The sequence below is a fragment of the Gavia stellata genome, chromosome 4 (assembly GCF_030936135.1).
Source record: "Gavia stellata isolate bGavSte3 chromosome 4, bGavSte3.hap2, whole genome shotgun sequence".
NCBI lineage: Eukaryota > Metazoa > Chordata > Aves > Gaviiformes > Gaviidae > Gavia > Gavia stellata.
In genome coordinates this window covers 42,983,852-43,003,770 of record NC_082597.1, presented here as the reverse complement: position 1 = coordinate 43,003,770, position 19,919 = coordinate 42,983,852, and the positions used below count along the sequence as shown (strand labels likewise).

General features: G+C 39.6%; 1 protein-coding gene across 2 annotated transcripts in view; it reads left to right on the top strand.

Annotated features, from left to right (window-relative positions):
* Window positions 1-19,919, top strand: part of OSBPL8 (oxysterol binding protein like 8) — a 60,508-nt gene that overhangs the window by 12,851 nt on the left and 27,738 nt on the right. The window contains exons 1-2 of one of the 2 annotated variants that reach the window (XM_059816251.1): window positions 9,889-10,030; window positions 18,003-18,073. In XM_059816251.1, the coding sequence (XP_059672234.1) occupies window positions 9,889-10,030; window positions 18,003-18,073 (213 nt within the window). Of the gene's footprint in view, window positions 1-9,888; window positions 10,031-18,002; window positions 18,074-19,919 lie in introns of those variants that run through there. The other variant, XM_059816250.1, reaches the window with a different exon arrangement.

Below are 19,919 nucleotides of genomic sequence, written 5' to 3'. Positions count from 1 at the left end.
TCAGCATCGTAACTCAGGAACTCCTTGTGAAAGTGGCCTTGAGCAGCTCCACATTGAGTTGATTTTGAAAACTTTTACTGGTTTTCCTCACTTTTCATTGTATATGTTTAAGAAAGCAGTTTCTAGACTCTTTGACTCAACAGCTCACTCAAATGCATTACTTCGCTTCTCAAATCAGGGTGGGAAATGATCAAACAGGGATAAAGGTTTGGCAAGAATTTGCAAGATCAAACTTTCTGAAGGAAATTTTTCTTCTTTCCCCACATACAGTCTTTAATTCTAACTTTAGAAGTCTTTAACTGTCCTTTCATAACATCTGCCAAGTTAGTACTGTCTCTAACTTGTTAATGTTATATATTGTATGTGAATGTTGCCTTCAGGTATGTTTTCTGTTCAGATTGTGTTGGTTTTCTTCTGCCTTATCTACTAGGCAATGAAACCTTCCTACTTCTCCGTGCTTTGAACATGCTAAATGGTCGTACTGTGTTTTTTGCTAAATATTTTATTTAGAATTGTCAGACTTGGAATTGGACCTAAATTATTCAGTAGCCTTTTGATGGAAACTTTAATGGGTTTGGGGAGTTAGCTTCTGCTGTAAAGCTTTGCTTATGTTTGTGGGATGGTGTGTTTTCAGGTTCTAGTGAGGTAGCGTGGCCTTGCCAACTCACCAAGACCATGTTTTTCTAAGTGTAGTGCATATAGATGTTAGAACTGCTAAAACATCTTTCAATTCTAGCAGTTGACACATAGATTGAACAATGTTAATTTAGCTCATTTTCTGTGTTTGCACTCTTTAGTTAAAAATGTTATTAAACATTAGTGGGCAAACTACTAAACTTTTTTCAAGCTTATTTTTGGGTTTTTACTTTTTTTAACCTACCGTAAGTGTAACCAAAAAGAATCATTGACAAAACTATTTTATTATAGTTAAAAAATGAACATGAAAAATACCGAGTCCAAGACTGCTTTTTCAAAAGGTGTACAGCGGAACTCTGCTTGCTGATGTAAGCTGTTTACCTAGTTACACAAATTATCCCTGGTAAATTGGATTCTTGTAAATCTTGTTAACTCAGACTTACATCGGGATACTGCTTTATTTGTTTGATAAAATGGATTGATTTAGAAATAGTGATCACTTAAAATTTGGGAAAAAATCAGAAGTCTCCTCAGAGAGGGTTTTAAATATTTTCTAACTTACAAATATGCTGTTAAGACGTATTTCAAACTTTCTATAAAAACAGCATAAATGCTTAAATGATAATAAGCTGTACTTGTGGTAAAGAGAGAAATCTAGCTAAGATAGTAATATAAAATATTCTGTAATAGCATGTTTGAAAATGTCTGACTTCTCTTTTTTTACCAGTATTCATATTGTCTGTTTATGTCTTATGTTTATTTAACGAGAGTTTGGGCTGCTATTCTTTGTGTGCCTTTGAGTATATGTTACAAAGTATACATGATTAAATGCTTTTCTAGTTTTTCCACTTGCTAGTAATTTACATATATGTTTATTTGCTCAGGAGATAATCTCTGAGTTTATTTTTTAAGAGTATGAGAAGGTGAAAATCCATATAAAGAAGAATGGAAACCTCAACAACATTCATTATAGAAAGATTTTGCCATTTTAGATTTTTGTGACTTTGAATGAGGACTTCCGATTTACAAGTGGCATTAATGGTAGCATCATCCATACTTAAACAGGAACAAATGGCAGTGGTGCTTGTGTTGACAGTATTGTATTTGATACTTTAAGGCTGGCAACTCAGCAGGTAACGCATTACGATTTTGGAGCTCTAGTTTCTGTATTTCCTGTGGAGAACAGTGACCTGTGCAGATAAGCTTGATTAAGATAAGATTGACTGATTCAGCCCTCAGTATTTTTCCTATCTTTATCCAAAGCACTGATGAGATGCAGATGGGGTGAAAATGTGAGTAGTATCTGGGAAAAGTGTGTTAGGGTGATAAAGATTAAGGAGGAGATATTCTACAGTAATGTAAATCTTTGAGCTAAATTAACAGCATCTTGTCTTGTTTTGTTTTTTTTTTTAAGTCAGCTCATCAAGTAAAGGTAAGCAGTGAATGTGTGTGCCCAGAAGGAGCTTGAGATAAGAAACAGGCTCTGCCCTTCCTTTCCAGTAGAGTAGTAGTAGCTGTTAATTCAGTTTGCAATATGATGAAAATGTATTCTGTATTACATGACTGAGAAACAAAAGTGGCTTAGGTGCAGGGAGGTGGATTGACAGTAGAAGCAGAATTATAGGTTTGCCAGTAATGATGATGTTCACAATGAATAGGAGGAAGGAGAGGAGGTGGAGACTTAAGAGCATTTTTGGCTGTGCTGAGCTTGTATGAAAGGCTGTTTGCTCCAGACTAGACATCTAAAGGACATACTATGATTTTAATCTGTAGGATGCTGCATTTGGGGAGAAACTACAAATTTAACTATTTTTGCATGTGAGAAAAGCTGGAGAGTGAAAAATAGATGTTTTCAAGCACTAGGTCCTAAAGAACACTTACGAACTGCTGAAGGGATGAGATGCCTTCAGCATGATGGGACGATAATGACCAAGAAAATGCAAGACTTGGACACTGCTGTCTACCCGAGACAGCTAACACTTTAAAGGTGATTTGTTGTAGACCTGTACAACTTGCAGCCTTTAAAAAAGTTTTGTTTCAGGTGTTTGGCTCAGTTGACAGCAATGGCAGCACATTTTGTTTGTCCGGGTGGTAAGAAATATCTGGAGCTCCTGACTTGTCATCTCTGTTCTGGCTCACTCGTAGCCAGTGTGCAAGAAGCTCTGGAGATGTAGCACACATCTTCTTTCACCAGCTGTTAGGGGAGAGAGAGATTACTGTGGTCCAGTGGAAGGAAAGATGCAGCCCTCTGTCAGTGAACTCAAAGCCTTTTCAAAGTCCTAACAATTCTTCCTGAGATGGGCACTTGGCTTCAGTGTTTTGGCCAAGTTTCTGCTGGGAGGTTGTGAGAGCTTGTTCGTTCATGTGGGCGAACAAGACTGAAGCCGCAGCAGAGAGGCGCTGCGTTGGATCTGGAGAGAGAAATCCTGCATGCCTGTGGTTATAGCAGATGCATGCACTGAGCATGAGGGAGGCTGTAACTCCACTGGTAGAATACTGATCACTGCTTAAATGCCAGCCTCCTGCTTTTCTTTCAACTAGCACTTTCAGTGTGTTAATATTTCTTTTCAATAATGGTATTTGGCTTGCATAGGGTAAAATCTTGCCAATCTGTCTGGTTCCAAATCAATCTGTTTCCTGGGTAGTGGGGTTATATCTAATCTTTGATAATGATTTCTGTTTTTCTTTTCATGTTTCCTTTGATTTTACTCTCTACATCTAGACAGACTTAGTCATGGAAGGAACTTCATGCAGTCTCCTGTTTACCTCCACTATATCTGTCCTTTGAATACAGAAGCTAAAGAATGGCTAAATAATGTATCTTGACACAGTAAGAGCAACTTACTGCTAAGCAGGTCATGCTTTTTTACCTCAATTCATCTTTCCATAAGTCTGTTTCACTGTCTCAGCACTAGAGAAGAAATTACTAAAGGGCTTGTTGAGGCTCTCTGACAAGCTTTTTTTTTTTTTTGACACTTCCATATTAACAGTAAATATTACTTCTGAAGTCAGGCACTTTCTCTCTAGAGTAAGTGTGTCTAATGTCTTAGAAAAATGTTAATGCTTTTGCTTTCTCCTGCCACATGGGAATTCTGCTAAAACCTTGCAAGACCTGGCACTTGGAGAGTCATGGTCTCTCTTCCTGTATTCTTGGGAGGTGTTTTAATTTGTCTCGCCTTGTCTTTTGATGATGAGGAAGTATTTTGTAATCAGCAGTGTATAGAAGCCATGTGGCCTGGTTGTTCTTGAGGTAGTTCTGGATTAATAGCAGTTGTACTGCTGCAGGAACCTGACCCTAGTGACATGGATGGTCACTTTTAAGTTTTGTGATGGAGCGTACCTCATGGAGGTGAAGCTCCAGTTCTGCAAAATTACCTCTACAATTACCTGAAAGGGGGTTGCAGAGAGGTGGGTATTGGTCTCTTCTCCCAGGTGACTAGCGACAGGACAAGAGGAAATGGCCTCAAGTTGTGCCAGAGGAGGTTTAGGCTGGATGTTAGGAAAAATTTCTTTCCTGAGAGAGTGGTGAAGCCCTGGAATAGGCTGCCCAGGGAAGTGGTGGAGTCACCATCACTGGAGGTGTTCAAGGAACGTGTGGACGAGGCATTGTGGGACATGGTTTAGTGGGCATGGTGGTATTGGGTTGATGGTGGGACTTGATGATCTTACAGGTCTTTTCCAACCTTAGTGATTCTGTTATTCTGCAAAAACTGTGTAACTTATTTGGAATAGCTTTAGTGATGCTTGTCTCAAATGGGATATGAGTGAGGTTCTAGTCACAGTAATCAAGGAAGGAGTTTGACCCCTAAATAATCTGGTTTTAGCTTGTGTTACCAGACTGAATTTCTTGTGAAATGTTTTAAGTTCTGCTGTGTGTGGTTAGTCTCCTGAATCTATTATCTTGACCTCCTGCTTTCTTACTGTAATGCATACTCTGGCACATTCCTGTCTGCAAGTCATTGTGTGTTTATTAAAACTTGCCATTTCTGAAATGCTACTCCACCCAGTATTTGTGGCTTGGGTAAATTGTATGTACTCCTTTCTGTGTGGGTTATAGCTTTAGGAAAGCGTGGTACTGGGTTTGAAAGGCACAGCAGGGCTGATTACTGTGAAGCTTCTCGAGCAAGTTCTCTTTCTCCATGACAATCTCCGCAGAGCTGGCCTACTTGAACCTGAACTGTGACCTTAAGAATTTCATAAGGGCTGAGATGAAAACTGTTGAAACCTGAGCAGTGAGCAAGCCTATTTACTTTGGGTGGGAGGAGCTGAGCAGGAGTATTAGCAAGCGACAAGGTGCAGCCAAGTACAGTTGCCAAGAGAGCACTGGGAGCCTTAGTGTTCATTCACAACTGCTCTCAGGCGTGCCTCTGGAATTACTCCTCAGCTAAACTGCGCTCGACTTGGAAATGCCGGAGAACAGAAGAATATTTGGTGAAAGAAACTTGCCACTGTAAACTACTGACAGAACTTGTAGCGTCATGGTTCAGATGTCTTTTTTCTGAATCAAATATTGGTGTCTGAAGGCAAGTATACCTTTAATACCCTTTTTGTTAAATAGGAGAACACCACTTTCACTTAAAGTCCATGTGCAAAAATCAGGTGTTGGATAAAACTCATTTATAGGTAGGATAGTTTAGCAGTTTGCTTTTTCTGTTTTCTGTGTATCACGAAGAATGTATACTGCATGTAGAGAATTATTTATGACCTTTTCTTCTGTTGGACTGGGGGCAGAATTCTACTGGAAAACATAGCTTTGTTGAGATGTCAGGGCAAATTATTGTCAGACTTGAAGGGCAAGTCTGAAAAGCTTCTGTCTTCTCTGCTACACCATCAGTTTTCCTTCCTCCTTCTTCTCCCTTTAGCTTTCTTAGAGTTTGGTTTTAAAAGGGTTTTTAGTTTTCCTTGTATACCTCTAAGGGGAAAAGGAATATTTTTTTAATTTGCATCATTAGATATACTCTTAGTTGTATTATTGCATCATTATCAGTTTGTATAACATGTTCATTATTTTAAGATTCTAAAATCTACATAAAAAGGATTACTACATTTAAAACTCCTCAGGTGGATAGTTCAGAATATATTTAATTTGAGTTCAATTTCCATGCTTGGAATTGATACCTGTACAGTTCAGAGAGGTCTTTTTTGATAAGCCAATGTTTTTTTCAGCTGTAAATATTTTTTAATTGGAGAAATGTTTTAAAACTAAAACAGGGCTTGGTCAAAAATGTTTGTGCACTGTTGGAATTGCACATGTCTTCTATTTGCCTTTGTTTTTTGTACTGAGATTTAAGTTTCGCCCCAGGCAATATCCTGGAAGAATGTCTTAAGCACGGGATTATGATTTTTTTTTTTCAGCCAGCATTTACTACTGAAGAAGTCCTAATTGAGTAGCTGATATGAGAAATGCATTCTGTCCTTTAGAAAATGTATACAACAGATGAGTTTTCCTCCTCTAAAGAGGTGTTCAACAGATTGACTGAGAATGGATTCTCCCCACCCTCCCCCCAATAGAGGAACTAAATATTTCAGTCATGTTTTTTTCTTATCCCTACTGATTTAGATATTATATAAAACATAGAAACCAGGAGACTTTTTCTCCCTTTCAGTGGCATATTTAGTATAGTGCCTGCTTTCATAAAGTACTTAACTTTTGTTATGAGGGATCTTATTTTTTCATGTGCAGGTACACTGTGGCACACACCTGATGCATTTAGGCTAGAGTGCAGATACTTTCCTGTTTATGCAGGCTTTTCAGCTATGGCTGAATTCTGCAGCTGGACTTGGCTGTAGTTCTATTTGTGAGTATTTTGAAACTGTGTAAACTTCCAAGCTATGTATGTTAGTGCATTTTCTATCAATTATTAAAGCACTGGGAACTGATATCAAAAGGACAGAAGGCTTCCTGGGACATTAGTCTAAGGTGACCTAATGAATGACACTAATTCCAGTTTTATCAGTAGATTGGCCTATTCTGTCTGAATTTATTTCTGGGGAGGGGAGAATAGGAAAAAGGACTTTTTTTGTGCGTGTGTGTGTCTAATATATGGTGACTAATGAAGCACACTGTAACAAAGTGCATTGTCATGTACAGAACATGCAAATAAAAGAGCTTCCAACTACTTAAAAGTACCTCTGTGTCCTTTGAGGAAGCAAATTTATTGCAAGGAATTAAAAGGGCTTCTAAGAGCTTTGGGTGCTGAGTGTGCGGAGAGCAGAAACCCCTTTAATATCACAGGCTGATGCTCAAGAGTTACAATAAACTTTAGCCTAGAATCACACCATGGAGAAGAATGCTCATTTTTATTAAATGGTACAGATTCCTTTTGATCTAACAGCCTTGCAGTTGTGTGTCCAGCAATGTATACTGCTTTGAAGTAGTTGAAGCAAATGAGCATGTGTATACAAGTATTAGCAGGCATAATAAATCAGAAGCTGTTGAAAAGTTGGAGAACTAGTGAATTTTTACAGCCAAACCATGTAATTAACTGTTTTACCACTGCAGGTTTAAGTGAAATATGAAGATGACTTGGTGGGGGGGAGGGAGATGAAGGAGGAAGCTTAAATTAGATTTTTTCTTTTCCCCCTCCTTTGCGGTGGTGAGACAGTCATATTCTGGCAAAAGACACAGAGTCTGTTGAGTTAAAGGAGAAGGTACTTAGAATAGGTAGCTAACGGCTTCCTTTTTTGGGAGATAACATTTCATTTCCCCTCTCTGAAGCTATCTTTATTGAAATTCTTAATTTTGTCTACCCAAAGATTTTAATTTCACTTCTAAATGGAGAAAAGAGCATAGGAAGGAGAAAGACGTTTTTAATCTGTTCTCATTTATAGTTTGGCTACATGAACAGTGTCAAGGGACCTGAGAGACCATGGAGAGAAATAAGGGAAAAACATTCAGGATTACGTTGTTTCCTCAAACCCCTGGATGTCTAGCCACTTTTTAGTAAAATGAGCATAACGTGGCAGAGAAGGCTGTTGTGGAAGAACCTGGTAGGCTGGCAGAGTCATGCTTAGTAGTGGCTTCAGAACTGGCTGGCACAGCAGCTGGAGGCAGATGCAGACAAAGCGGTGTGGGTGGCTGATGGTGGAGCCTCCCTTTAGTCTGTGCGACCCTGCTGTTACTGTACAGGACATGGAAACGTCCTGATACCAGTGTCAGCAGAGTGTTCCAGGGCAGGGTCATAGCCCTGACTCTGAAACACGAGATAACAGATCCATTAACTGGGCAAGATAGGTCTGTAATGAGAGGATATAGTTCCTTCTGTGTGTAAGGGGAGTTTTTTTCCTCCAGCTTTCTTGTGATTAGAAAAAATGAAATGGGTATTCTGAAGAGATTTGGGCCAAGGTAGTTTGCTCTGTTTCATAGTGAAGAAGACAGATTTGGAGAAGTGATGTGGAACTCTGTTTATTTAAAAAAAAAAAATTAAGAAAAAAGTGGTGTTCTCCCTCCTTGCATTTTTCTACTCATTGCCCCACCATTCCATTGCTTACTTTTTTCAGCTGCTTTTTCTGTTCCTTCTGGGACATCGGGACAAGGACTGCTTCAGCTGAGGGAAGTATGAGACACAGTAATGGCTAAATGGAGACAGGCCTGAACACAAGACATGCTCATCCAGTTTCTCCCCCTCCCTGCGCCCAAGTGATTAGAGTTTTTAATTTCTTGTACAAGAGAAGTGAATGTTATGTATCACATATAACGGTTTTTATTGATGGCTCATATTTATTTTTTTCTGTTACATCTTTTTTCCTTGGCATGTATTGGGGCATTAGTCTGTTAAAAGGCATGAAGAAATTCTAGTGATTCATAGGATCCTGGAAGCTACTATGTTTCTTTACCAGAAAAATTACTTCCAGTGTTTTCTGTATGTGTCTTGGTGTATGTATCTATAGATACTAATGCACATACACTCTGCACAGTTAAAACCTTTCATAGGGGTTATAAAATACTTCAGTCTGCTGTATTACTCTTGAGCCAATATGGACTGAAATTACTGAGCTGCGAATAGTAAGTACACTTCTTTGCATAAGCAGCTGGAGTAAACAGTGTTATTTGAGGATTAATCAAATTCACACTACCATTGATTTAATTTGTGGGATGTGTTTCATATCCCACAAGAAGAGGAGACCTCTATTATGGAGTAAGGGAGAACACAAGTTCTTATTTTCAAGCCACTTCTTAGTGTCTTATTTTTCTGCTTTCCAGCAGAGTACATTTCAAAACATTTTATCAGAAATAAGGTGTGATGGGGAAAATGGGATCAGCAGAGAAGCACCAGACAGGAACAAAATTCCACATGTGGAAGAGGGTGGCCAGGCATGCTAGTCGTCAGGGCAAAGAAGCAGCTGATCAAATGAGCTTATTTGACTTTATTGTGGTAGCTATCAGCAAGAGCGGTTTGGATCAGCTGATTTCTAGTCTTGAAGTACAATTTACTGGGATTTTTTTTTTATGTTTGAAATTTAAGTTGGTTCATTTAAGTGTTCTATTCATTGCATAGAATATTTGGGGCATTAATAATAAAAAACACTTTTTGTGGGGCTTATTTTGTGCAACTCTTCCAGGAGTCAGGCTGGTTTGTAAATATAAACATGGCAGAGTCTTAGAGAAGAAAAAGCCATCACCTCACCTTTTAAATAAAAATAAGAAATGAAGATGTAGAAGCCATGGCAATCAGCTGATGAAAACTAGCTAGGTAAGTGCCTAAACAGGGAAGTTCTACATGGCTGCATAACACAAAACATCGATTGGCTCCCTTTTCAGATTCCTGTGGTGTACCACGATATCAAACAGGGAAGCCCCATAGCTCCCAAGTTGTGCTTTGTGGAATATAAATTTGGGACTTGAAAGACTGACACGAAAAAGAATTGATTTAATAAATCCTTAAAACCTATATAATCACCATTTTTGTGTGCTTAAAACGCAGAGCTGAGTAGGACCAAAACTGAGATGTAAAAAATGAGATGCAGTGTATTTGTGGAAAAGAGGAGCTGAAGCAAAGCCATTCTGCTGTAGGCATCCTAATGGGTTTGACGAGAGGAGTATAGTGTTGCTTGGCTTGCTGCTGATTTGGCAGCTTCTGTCTCTTCACTGCATTTTTCATGTGTGCCCTTCGTTTGTTTCTTTTTTTTCCTTTTGTATCTTACTCATCAGAATGTGAGGTAAAAGGCTGTTACTGCAACACTCTTGTTCCAACGAGCTAATGCTAACCAGCTTTCACAGAGAACATAATCCTTGCATAAACACCTTAACCCATGAAGGAAGAGGGTCCAGTGCGACGTAGGTTTTCTACATGTGCTGGGATTTCATCTGTGTTTTTTCCAAGAGCTGATGACCGAAAGCTTGTCCGGAATGCTTCATTTGGAGGATATAACGAACTCTCTCCTGCTTTACCAGGTTTGTTTTGGTCTTGCATTTCTTAAAACGTACAGAAGAGAATATAATTTCAACCTCAAATTTTTCAGCTTGAATAAAAATAATGTACTGAGATGTTGATAGAAATCAGAAAGAATATTGCTTGTGTGCATTTAGATAACAGCTCTTTGTAGTGGCAAGATTTGCAGATAGGCAAGTGAGTAAGTTATCTTACACCGCAGCAAATCCCTCTTTAAAAGGCATTTGTGTATTTGGTACTGACTGGAATATTTGTTTTGGTTGTTTGGCTTTTATGACTGAAGTTCTGTGATATGGTTTATAAATGCCTTCCTCCCTTGTACTTTCCGCTCCCCTCGCACACAATGGACTTGCTTTAAAATAGTAAGGTACAGCAGAAGGTTTTAATTTGGTTATAACTGCTGAAGAATCTGCATACTTGTCATCAGTGGTTTGACATAAATTGACAAGGTAGAATGAGTTAAGGCTAAAAGTATAGCCTTGTGTATTGGGTTTGTGTGGCAACGTTTTGGTAGCAGGGGGGGCTACAGGGGTGGCTTCTCTGAGAAGCTGCTAGAAACTTCCCCTGTGTCTGATAGAGCCAATACCAGCCGGCTCCAAGACAGACCTGCCACTGGTTAAGGCTGAGCTAATGAGCAACAGTGGTAGCACCTCTGGGATAACATATTTAATAAGGGGGGGGAAACTTGGAAAGGGCAGCTGGGGAAGAGAGGAGTGAGAATCTGTGAGAGAAACAACTCTGCATACACCAAGGTCGGTGAAGAAGGAGGGGGAGGAGGTGCTCCAGGCACAGGAGCAGAGATTCCCCTGCAGCCCGTGGTGAAGACCATGGTGAGGCAGGCTGTCCCCTGCAGCCCATGGAGGTCCACGGTGGAGCAGATATCCACCTGCAGCCCGTGGAGGACCCCATGCAGGACCCCATGCAGGAGCAGGTGGATGCCCGAAGGAGGCTGTGACCCTGTGGGAAGCCCACGCTGGAGCAGGCTCCTGGCAGGACCTGTGGACCCATGGAGAGAGGAGCCCACAGTGGAGCAGGTTTTCTGGCAGGACTTGTGACCCCGTGGGGGACCCACACTGGAGCAGTCTGTTCCTGAAGGACTGTACCCTGTGGAAGGGACCCATGCTGGAGCAGTTAGTGAAGAACTGCAGCCCGTGGGAAGGACCCACATTGGAGAACTGTGTCCCGTGGGAGGGACCCCATGCTGGAGCAGGGGAAGAGTGTGAGGAGGAAGAAGCGGCAGAAATGACGTGTGATGAACTGACCCCAACCCCCATTCCCCGTCCCCCTGCGCCGCTCAGGGGGAAGAGATAGAGAAAATCGGGAGTGAAGTTGAGCCCAGGAAGAAGGGAGGGGTGGGGGGAAGGTGTTTTTTTTTAAGATGTGGTTTTATTTCTCATTATCCTACTCTGATTTTGATTGGCAATAAATTAAACTAATTTCCCCAAGTCGTGTCTGTTTTGCCCATGATGGTAATTGGTGAGTGATCTCCCTATGTCCTTATCTCGACCTGCAAGCCTTTCCTCATATTGTCTCTCTCCTGTCCAGCTGAGGAAGGGGAGTGAGTGAGCGGCTGTGTGGTGATTAGTTGCCAGTTGGGACTAAACTACGACACCTTGCTAAACTCTGTAGTGCAAGATTTCAAAGACATTTAACATCAGAAAGGGCTTGAATCTCCTTTTGCTCAGATTTGTTGTCTCCTGAAAATCAGTACTGGAATATTGAAATGAATTTCTAGAGTTTTATTGTCCATAATGTGCCCTTCTGATACAGGTACCTGAATTTCAGCAGTTTACTTTAGGAAACTTAGATGCTTGAAAATGTGTTACAAGGTCACCTCTTCCTGAAAGGGGACATTGTAGAAATGGTACATTCTTACTAGAACTACTCTGTATATGTGATTTGTTTTGTGCATGCGCACATACGCACTTTGCGTAGTCCCATGGGGCCAGAACGCTGGGGGAGCGGGCAGGGAAATAAAACAGTTTTCACTTTTTATTGTATGCTTTCTGCAGAATGGCTCACTGAATTTGTAAGCCCTGGCTCTGAAGCCCTGTAAAACAGTTGGGGTGCGGAGTATGGGGGAGGTTGCAGGCTGGCGATTAGGGACCTCTTCGCATCACTGGCCGGTGCTGGCTTGCAGAATCAACGGAGCAGCATGTTCAGCCTCAGGCAGGTGGGGGCAGTTGCTTGGGACACCATGTTCTATTAAACTTCATGTTTTACCCTGTAACATTTCCTTTCACTCTGCTTCTGGAAATGATTAGCCTTCTACCAAGAATCTAACACAGAGTTTTATTCAATCTGCTCAGGAAATAAAGATCTCAAAGCTTGAAAGCATGGAGTTGGCAACTAGACAGATCCTCCCTACCTTTAAAATAAATGTGTGTAGTCTGGTAATTACTGAAACAAAAAGGGATTAGTTTCCTATTTGCTTCCTTCCTGTATAGAATTCTACATTAAAGGTGATCACTGTCCATAAGTGGACAATGAATGACTTCTTAAAATGCAGAACAAATGGAAAGCAGTTTTTAATGAAAAAAAAATCAAGTGCAAACATATAACTAAAAAACATTTTCTCTTCTGGAGTCTTCCATATATCTGAAGAATTTAAACAATATTAATACACTGGAATGTATACTCGTTCAGTTTGGTTTAAGCAAGGCATAGTTATTGCCTGCTTAAAAGATACTCAGGTATAGTTACATTGAAGACAATCTTTGGTTATTATTGTCTATTTTATATGGTGTTTGCGAAAGCAAATATGACTGTGAGAAAATACATAAAAGGACTTTGCTTTTCTGATTACTTCAGTTTCAAAATCCATGGAGGAATCTGAATTAGTTAGTATGGGGTTGTATTCTAAAAACTGGTTGTCAGCAAGCTTTTAAAAATCAATCAGTTAAAAAGACTGTTGTCTCTTGTGTTCAATTCTTTAAAAATATTTTTTTCCTTTTTTTCTCTGCTGTGTTTCTTATGTAACACCAGTATTGATATCTCCCACTAAGTATAGCTCATAGTTCTTCCAGAAGCATATAGTTTTCCAGCTCAATTATTCATTCCTCACATGCACACCAGTAATCAAATTGGGCTGTTCCTTGCTTTTCATTTGGAAGTCAGTAATATTGCTGCTTGCCTTGCTATTTGTGATCTTTTCATGCATTGCATTGCTTCTTTACTGGTTCTTCTGTTTGTTGGAAAAAAGCCTCCAGTGGATAGTAATTCTTTCTTTTTGGATAAAATAGATCTGACATTAAAAAGTAACATTTTTTTCTGATGTATCTTTCTTAGGTACCCTAACTGCAGATGGTATTTGTTGAGAGGTATAGAACCAGTATTTGAGATGTAGGAGCTGTTATGTGGTTGGTTGTTATGTGGTTTTTCCCTTCCCTCAAGATTGATTGAAGGAACAGATTGCAGGTGTGACTTTAAAGAATGATACCTGTGTTATGCTTCAAAATGACTAGTGACAGGACTAGAGGAAATGGCCTCAAGTTGCGCCAGGGGAGGTTCAGGCTGGATATTAGGAAAAAGTTCTTTACTGAGAGAGTAGTGAAACACTGGAATAGGCTGCCCAGGGAGGTGGTAGAGTCACCCTCCCTGGAGATATTCAAGGAGTGTGTAGATGTGGCATTGTGGGATGTAGCTTGATGGACATGGTGCTGTGTGGTGTTGGGTGTGTTGTGGCTTCTTGTTGTTGTATGGTGGGTTTTTGGTTTTTTTTTTTGTGTGGTTTTTTCTTTTTTTTTTTTCCCCAGGTTGGACTTGATGATCTTACAGGTCTTTTCCAACCGTAGTGATTCTGTGATTCTGTAAACGGTTTTAGGGTTTTTTTAATGTACCCTACCACAGACTTCATCCTACAGGTTCTTTAATACTAATCTTACAATGTATATACTACTCATTTTTTTTGTCAAAGACGATATTTTGGAGGATTTTTTTCTTTTGGTATTGACTGCATATTCCAGCTCAGTCTCTAAAGAAGCACTGTGTGATTATTTTTTTTTTTTTTTTTTTTAAATTTCATCAATGTTTTGCATGTATAGAGTTCTGGTTATTCCAGTTGCATGTAGTTGTCAGGCTCTTGCATCTGTCTGAAAGCTCATCAGAAGTTTTCACGTAGATTTCCGCCTGCAAGTTTTGGAAGGACTTGCCGAGTGCTCACAGTAGGAACGTACTAATGGACAGTTTTCCTTGGCTTCTAAGGTCTTATAATGAACTGTCGCTGACTGCACTGGGATTGGGATCAGCTTTCAAAGCCCGTGGGGCCTGTGATGTTAAGACAAGGAAGGTCACACTCGGAGAATGTCTGAGAAAGCAGACATAGTGCTGCTCTGAATACAATCCCTGATGTCCAGAACTGCTTTAGAGGCTACAGTAGTGGAGCTTGTGTTTAAAATAAAAATATTTTTTTTTAAATCTGCAAATGTCTTAAATAATACTAGGAGTACAGTCTGCAGCTCTGAAGGTTGATTCAAACGGCACTTGCTCGCTGTCTCCTAACTCTGAAGATTGCTTTCAGGATTTTAGGTAGAAAATGATACACAAATTCAAGAGATTTAATAGAGAGGAAGTTACAGAAAGGGTCTGTATCTTCAACACCTGAATTTCTGCATTGTGAAATGTGAGCTCAGGTTATCTTGTTGAAGACATTCATGACTGAATTACAGGATGGGAAACAGCAAGTAAGCTAAAATAGTAAGCCCAAAACCACTGCTGATAAAACACTGAAAAACTTGAAACACATTCTTTTTATTAGACCCTGCCTCTAGCCTCTCATACCCTGGCAGTTTCTGCTCCAGACACTGATTCAATGACATTTTGTGGTGCAATTTTCAGTACCTCTGGGGTGAAGAAAACTACAAAAAGAGAAATAACACAAAGCATCATTTAGAGGCGCAGTTTTTTTGGCTTTGCTGTTGTCTTTGTCAGAAATCCACAGAGAAATCTGTTCTTCATAATTGGTAGCAAGAAGGGAGAAAACAGTATTTCTTATTGTTGATTCTGTGAATATAATTGTTCTGTTATTGTTTCCTTCACCAGGTATTTCCATGGCAAAGTGTATATCGTCCTCAGCTTGGGCCCATTTATAGATTTTTCTGATGTTTCAGTACAAATTTCCCTGCAGGTATTAGTATCAAACTGTTCTTGTCAAAAGAAGTAAGACTGCTTATGGTATTGAGGTTTCTCCATCTTAATATCGTCTCCCTGGAAAACGTGTCCTTATAATGGCGTGAGGCTGTGTCTGGATCAGCACCTGAATTACGATTTTTTTTTTTTTTTAACATACATGTTAGCACATGCGGAGAAAAGCCTTCTGTCTGTATTCTGAGTGAGCTTATCGCTTCTACAGAGAGGGAAGATACAAGCAGGATGGTGTGGGATGTGAAGCTGAGTGTTTGGGTTTCTTCACAGACCGAGATGGAGCAGTACAAGGTGTTCCAGGGTCTGCAGCACTCTGACTTGGGTTTGCTAGCAAACTCCTCAGACAGCCCTTTGCTGTGCATGTGAGTAAGGAAAGGAAAAGCGAGTGTGGTGGCATGTTTATAAATTAGCAAGCACGCGCACCTTTCGGGCTGCAGACACTGGAAGCAAGGAGGTGAAATTCATGGAAACATGACTGAACTTTGGTCTTCGTGTCTGACTCTTGGGGACAGAGTAGTTCTTTCTGTTTTCATTTCTGCTTGGTGATACTGATGAAAAGCTTGTTTATGAAAATAAAAGTATATGTTTGTTAGATAAGGATATGTAAAGCCCTTAAAACTGTTGTGCTTTAGCAGGCAACCTGTGAATTATAGCTTCTCTTCTGTAAGAAAAATCCTGAGTTAGCACTTCCTTGTTGATTCCCATCACTAAGTCTTCTGTATGTGCCTATAAATAAGTAAGTAAAAACGGGAAAGCCATCAGAAAATGGCTGCATTACAATTTCAGTGGACCTTGGTTCCTAATGAGGGATTTCTTCTGAGTATGGGGGTGAGGAGAAACATGATTACTATGATTCTGGTGTGTGTTCGACTGCCTAAGACTGGCATCAAATCTAGTAACTTCTCAGTGAACTAAGACAGGTCTGTCCTCTAAGGCTTGAAGCAACCTTTGTTTTGTTTCAGCACCTGATGACTGGTGCTGTAGAAAAAGTGCTTTTGTATTTGGTGTTACGTAGGAAATGTGGTTTCTGGCCTCTGGATCATGACATGCCTTTTTGGTTTTTTCTGGATTCCCTAGTACTACAAATCTTCACCTGTCTAGGTACTTCTTCCTGGTGGTCAATTAGTCTTCTGCATTATGGGTTTTCAATAGCTGAACAAACCTGTCATGGATGTGTTGGAAGAAGTTCAAAAGGGTTTAATGAACTGTGCACAGAGGGGCTTCTATAAAGACATGTGAAGGTTTCTTTAAAGCCATGTAAGGTTTACTTTGTGTAAACATAACATGAAATATCATTGTATTGCAGTATATAACTTTAAAAAATCTGATATTAAAAAAGAATCTCTGCAAAAGATAATAAATCTAAACAAAAAAAACAGAAGACTGATTACCAGACCAAAACTAAGAGCAATCTCGGATTTCTCATGTAACCTGAAGACTGACCTAATGGCTCTGTAACTCAGTGAAAATTCCCAAGATGTTTATTTGTGATATATGAATCAGTTCTGTTTTATAGTTTCTGGGTATTGTAAGTTGTGGAAGGGTGAAGATACTAATTTAAAAAAAATTTAAAATCCTACACTGAACAAGTTGCAGAGAGTTAAAAAGTCTTTTAAAGCTTATTATTTCCCCACACATACACACAACGCCCGGAAGAATGTGAAATCAAACTGTTAATCTGATAAATCTTTTCATTGTAGAGATCTGAGTACCAGTTTCTATTTCAGAGTTCAGAACATGTTGAAAGGGAAGCTCGGAAGAGCTTTTGGTGTCCATTCATGCAATTTATCTGCCGAGGTAGTGCCCTCTGGTGGGCTAAAGCTCTCGGGTGCCACCGTCACAGCCGTGCAAGGCTTTTCAGCTGCGTGGATTATTCCTGAAATTCATGTATGACTTCATATTTATCTGCCTGCCATCTGGAGGGCATGCAAATGACGGCATTTTTACTTTCTCAGATAAATGCGTTGCGCAATTTGTTTTATTCCTGTTTATAAAAGCTTTATGCTACCACCAGCCTCTCCAAAGAAAATGGATCACTGAGATGTTCTGTCTCGTAACCAGAATAGATTATTTTACTTTAAGAGGATGTTAGGTTCTCAGTATATGTTTTGTGGCACATAGCAGCTGTGAAGCAGCACTAATGCCAGTTGTGACCCCCCTTTCCATTGTCACACATGTACTGGCTACAGCCATTGTCTCACTTTGCTTTTTGTATACTGGGCAAGCGTGGGCTTTGTACTGTGAGTCACTCACAGAAGGTAAATGTGGGATTTTGACGACTTTTAAGATAAAGCCTTGTAGTTATGCTTATGCAGCGTCAAGTTGAAAGTATAAATTCAAGGCTAAAGGAAGCAACCTTTTCCATTTTCTTGCAAAAAACTGACTGGTGATTTTAATCAGTGTTTTAGATTTGCTTTCATGCAGGTGGTATTTAACAATTATTTCTAGCTACAGAAGTGAACAAACCAAAAAAGGCTTTATGTAGTATTGTGCTCTATGCATGCATTTATGCATATATGGGAGAATGAGAAGATAAAAGGACAAAAGTTTTCACACCATATTTACCATTGGTCAGGTTATTGGATCAGGTGCAGCACCATCCAAATGCAGTGGACTGTTCTCACCCCTTAGTGGGTGCTACATTAGTTTATATTGTAGTAGCTGGTATGTTTTCAACTGATGTGATGGACTGGTATGTATACGTTGTTTGAAAATCCGATTTGCTTGCACTTTTTTATGCTAAACACAATTTGCAAATCTATTTCAAAGGCTAGCTCATATAAAATGTTAATGTCTTCAAATAATTTGCAACAGTGCTGTCTTTTCTTTAAGGTTTCGACAAAGGGAAGGACGATGTGTTGCAAAATAAAGAGGATACATCCCATTCTATGTCAAAAAGCAAGGTAAGGAAAGTAGCGTCCTAATCTGCCTTAAAAATGTCAGTGTGCAAAGGAGTTCTGCATTTTTAATTAAATGCAAATGTATTTAACTTTCGTTGTAGATAATCTTGAAGATTACTCTTCAGATTCAGCAATTAAATAAAGATTAAAGGGAATTTTTTAATGTAGTTCTCAGGATGACATCACATGAAAATCTACAGTTCAAATTAGTGAAAACAAAACATGGAGTCTTTTCACCGTCATCTTGGGGTGGGATGTTGCCTCGCCAAATGTAACGATGGATGGAGGCCATCTCTTGCCATGGAACAGAATTTAAAATCCTTTTAAGCTGTAGGTGAAGATGCTGTTCACTGAGCTGTAGCAAATCTTCTTATAAAAGTGTTAAGGAAACTGTAATGGGAGAAGGTTTAGTTTAATGTTTTAAATTGCCAGAGTAAAACATAGTTAAGTGTAATCTGTTGTCTTGTCTGTTGCAAGGGCTTCTGTACCTCAGAATTCAAGTATAAAGGCCCATTTTGTTGAGGCAATGAGTGCAAAGGAAGGCATGCTCAGTAGAATATTAAACTAGATGTAATTGCTATGCATGTTTATGCTTTCTGATAGTCTTGATAACAGAAATGGAAAAGGCAGGAGCCACGCAAATTCGTAATCATCATTGTGTAGTCCCAAGATAGAAGAGGCTCACTGAGATGCAGTGAAAACTGAGAACGTCCAAAGCGGATTTGGGAGATGGACACTGTAGTCACCAAAATCATAGCATCTTGAGGTGTCTAAACTTTAAAAAGGAAGAACACATGAACTACCCGAGCAACCAAAAAGACTCTTTTTATGTAGTGATCCCAGGTCTTTTGTCTCCAGAGCCGTGTTTTGTTTTGATCACAATTATTTACATGGGTAGTTTGCAATAGCATTCTTACTCAGAATAAAATGTTCTTTTCTGATGGTATTGAAATAGTAGGCGTGTGATGAGAGATTTGTGTGAAAAGTTATTGTAGTAGCATAGAGAAAAATCTACCATAGCTATCTTTTCCTTTCGCAAATCCTTTTAAATTTGTAGGTTACAGTTACAGAAGCTGTCCGTTTTAGAACATCATATAGGCCGCTATATGCAACCTTCTTTATTTGTTGTCCTATTGTAACTCTTGAAGTGCATGAACATTTTGGACAGCAAAAGTGCCTGGCATATCAATGCACTGAATTTTTATCTAGTGATTTTTATGTATTTAGAATGTGGAATTCCAGAAAAAAATATTTTCGATTAATGTCTTATAAAACAGGTGTCTCTTTCTCTTCAAGACATTAAAGATTAGAGGGAAAGACTGCATTTTACAGAGGGGGAAGTTGTGTATGGTTTGATCACTGAATGGAGTAGCTAAGTTTACTTGTTTTTCTTATTTAGGCATTGCTACAGGACAGAGTTTAAAGGCTTTAAATTACCTAGCTGTGTGGTTTTCTATTTTCTGCTAGGATGTCCACTGTTTTTTACAAAGGCAAATGTGGTAACAGACAAACAGATTGACAGGGCATAGCAGGCATGGACTGCTCTATAGAGGAAGGCGAGGACCTGAGCTTGAACACGGCTAGCTCCCAAGGGAAATGGGGGACACGCTGCCTTCTTGCTGCTTTTGCGCGCAGCTCTTGCCGTAGCACTCTGCTGCAAGGTTAGCACTGCAGTCTGTCAGAGCTGGCCCTGGGCACAGGCAGCCTCGCACCTAGGAGACAGAGGGATTGCACTTGAGGTCTTGACACAAATTTTTCTGTGATATTTCATGTGTCAGAGCCTTAAAGAGAAATGTTTAAGGATATTGAAGGAAATCAAAGTGACTTAAAGATTATAGTAACATTTCCC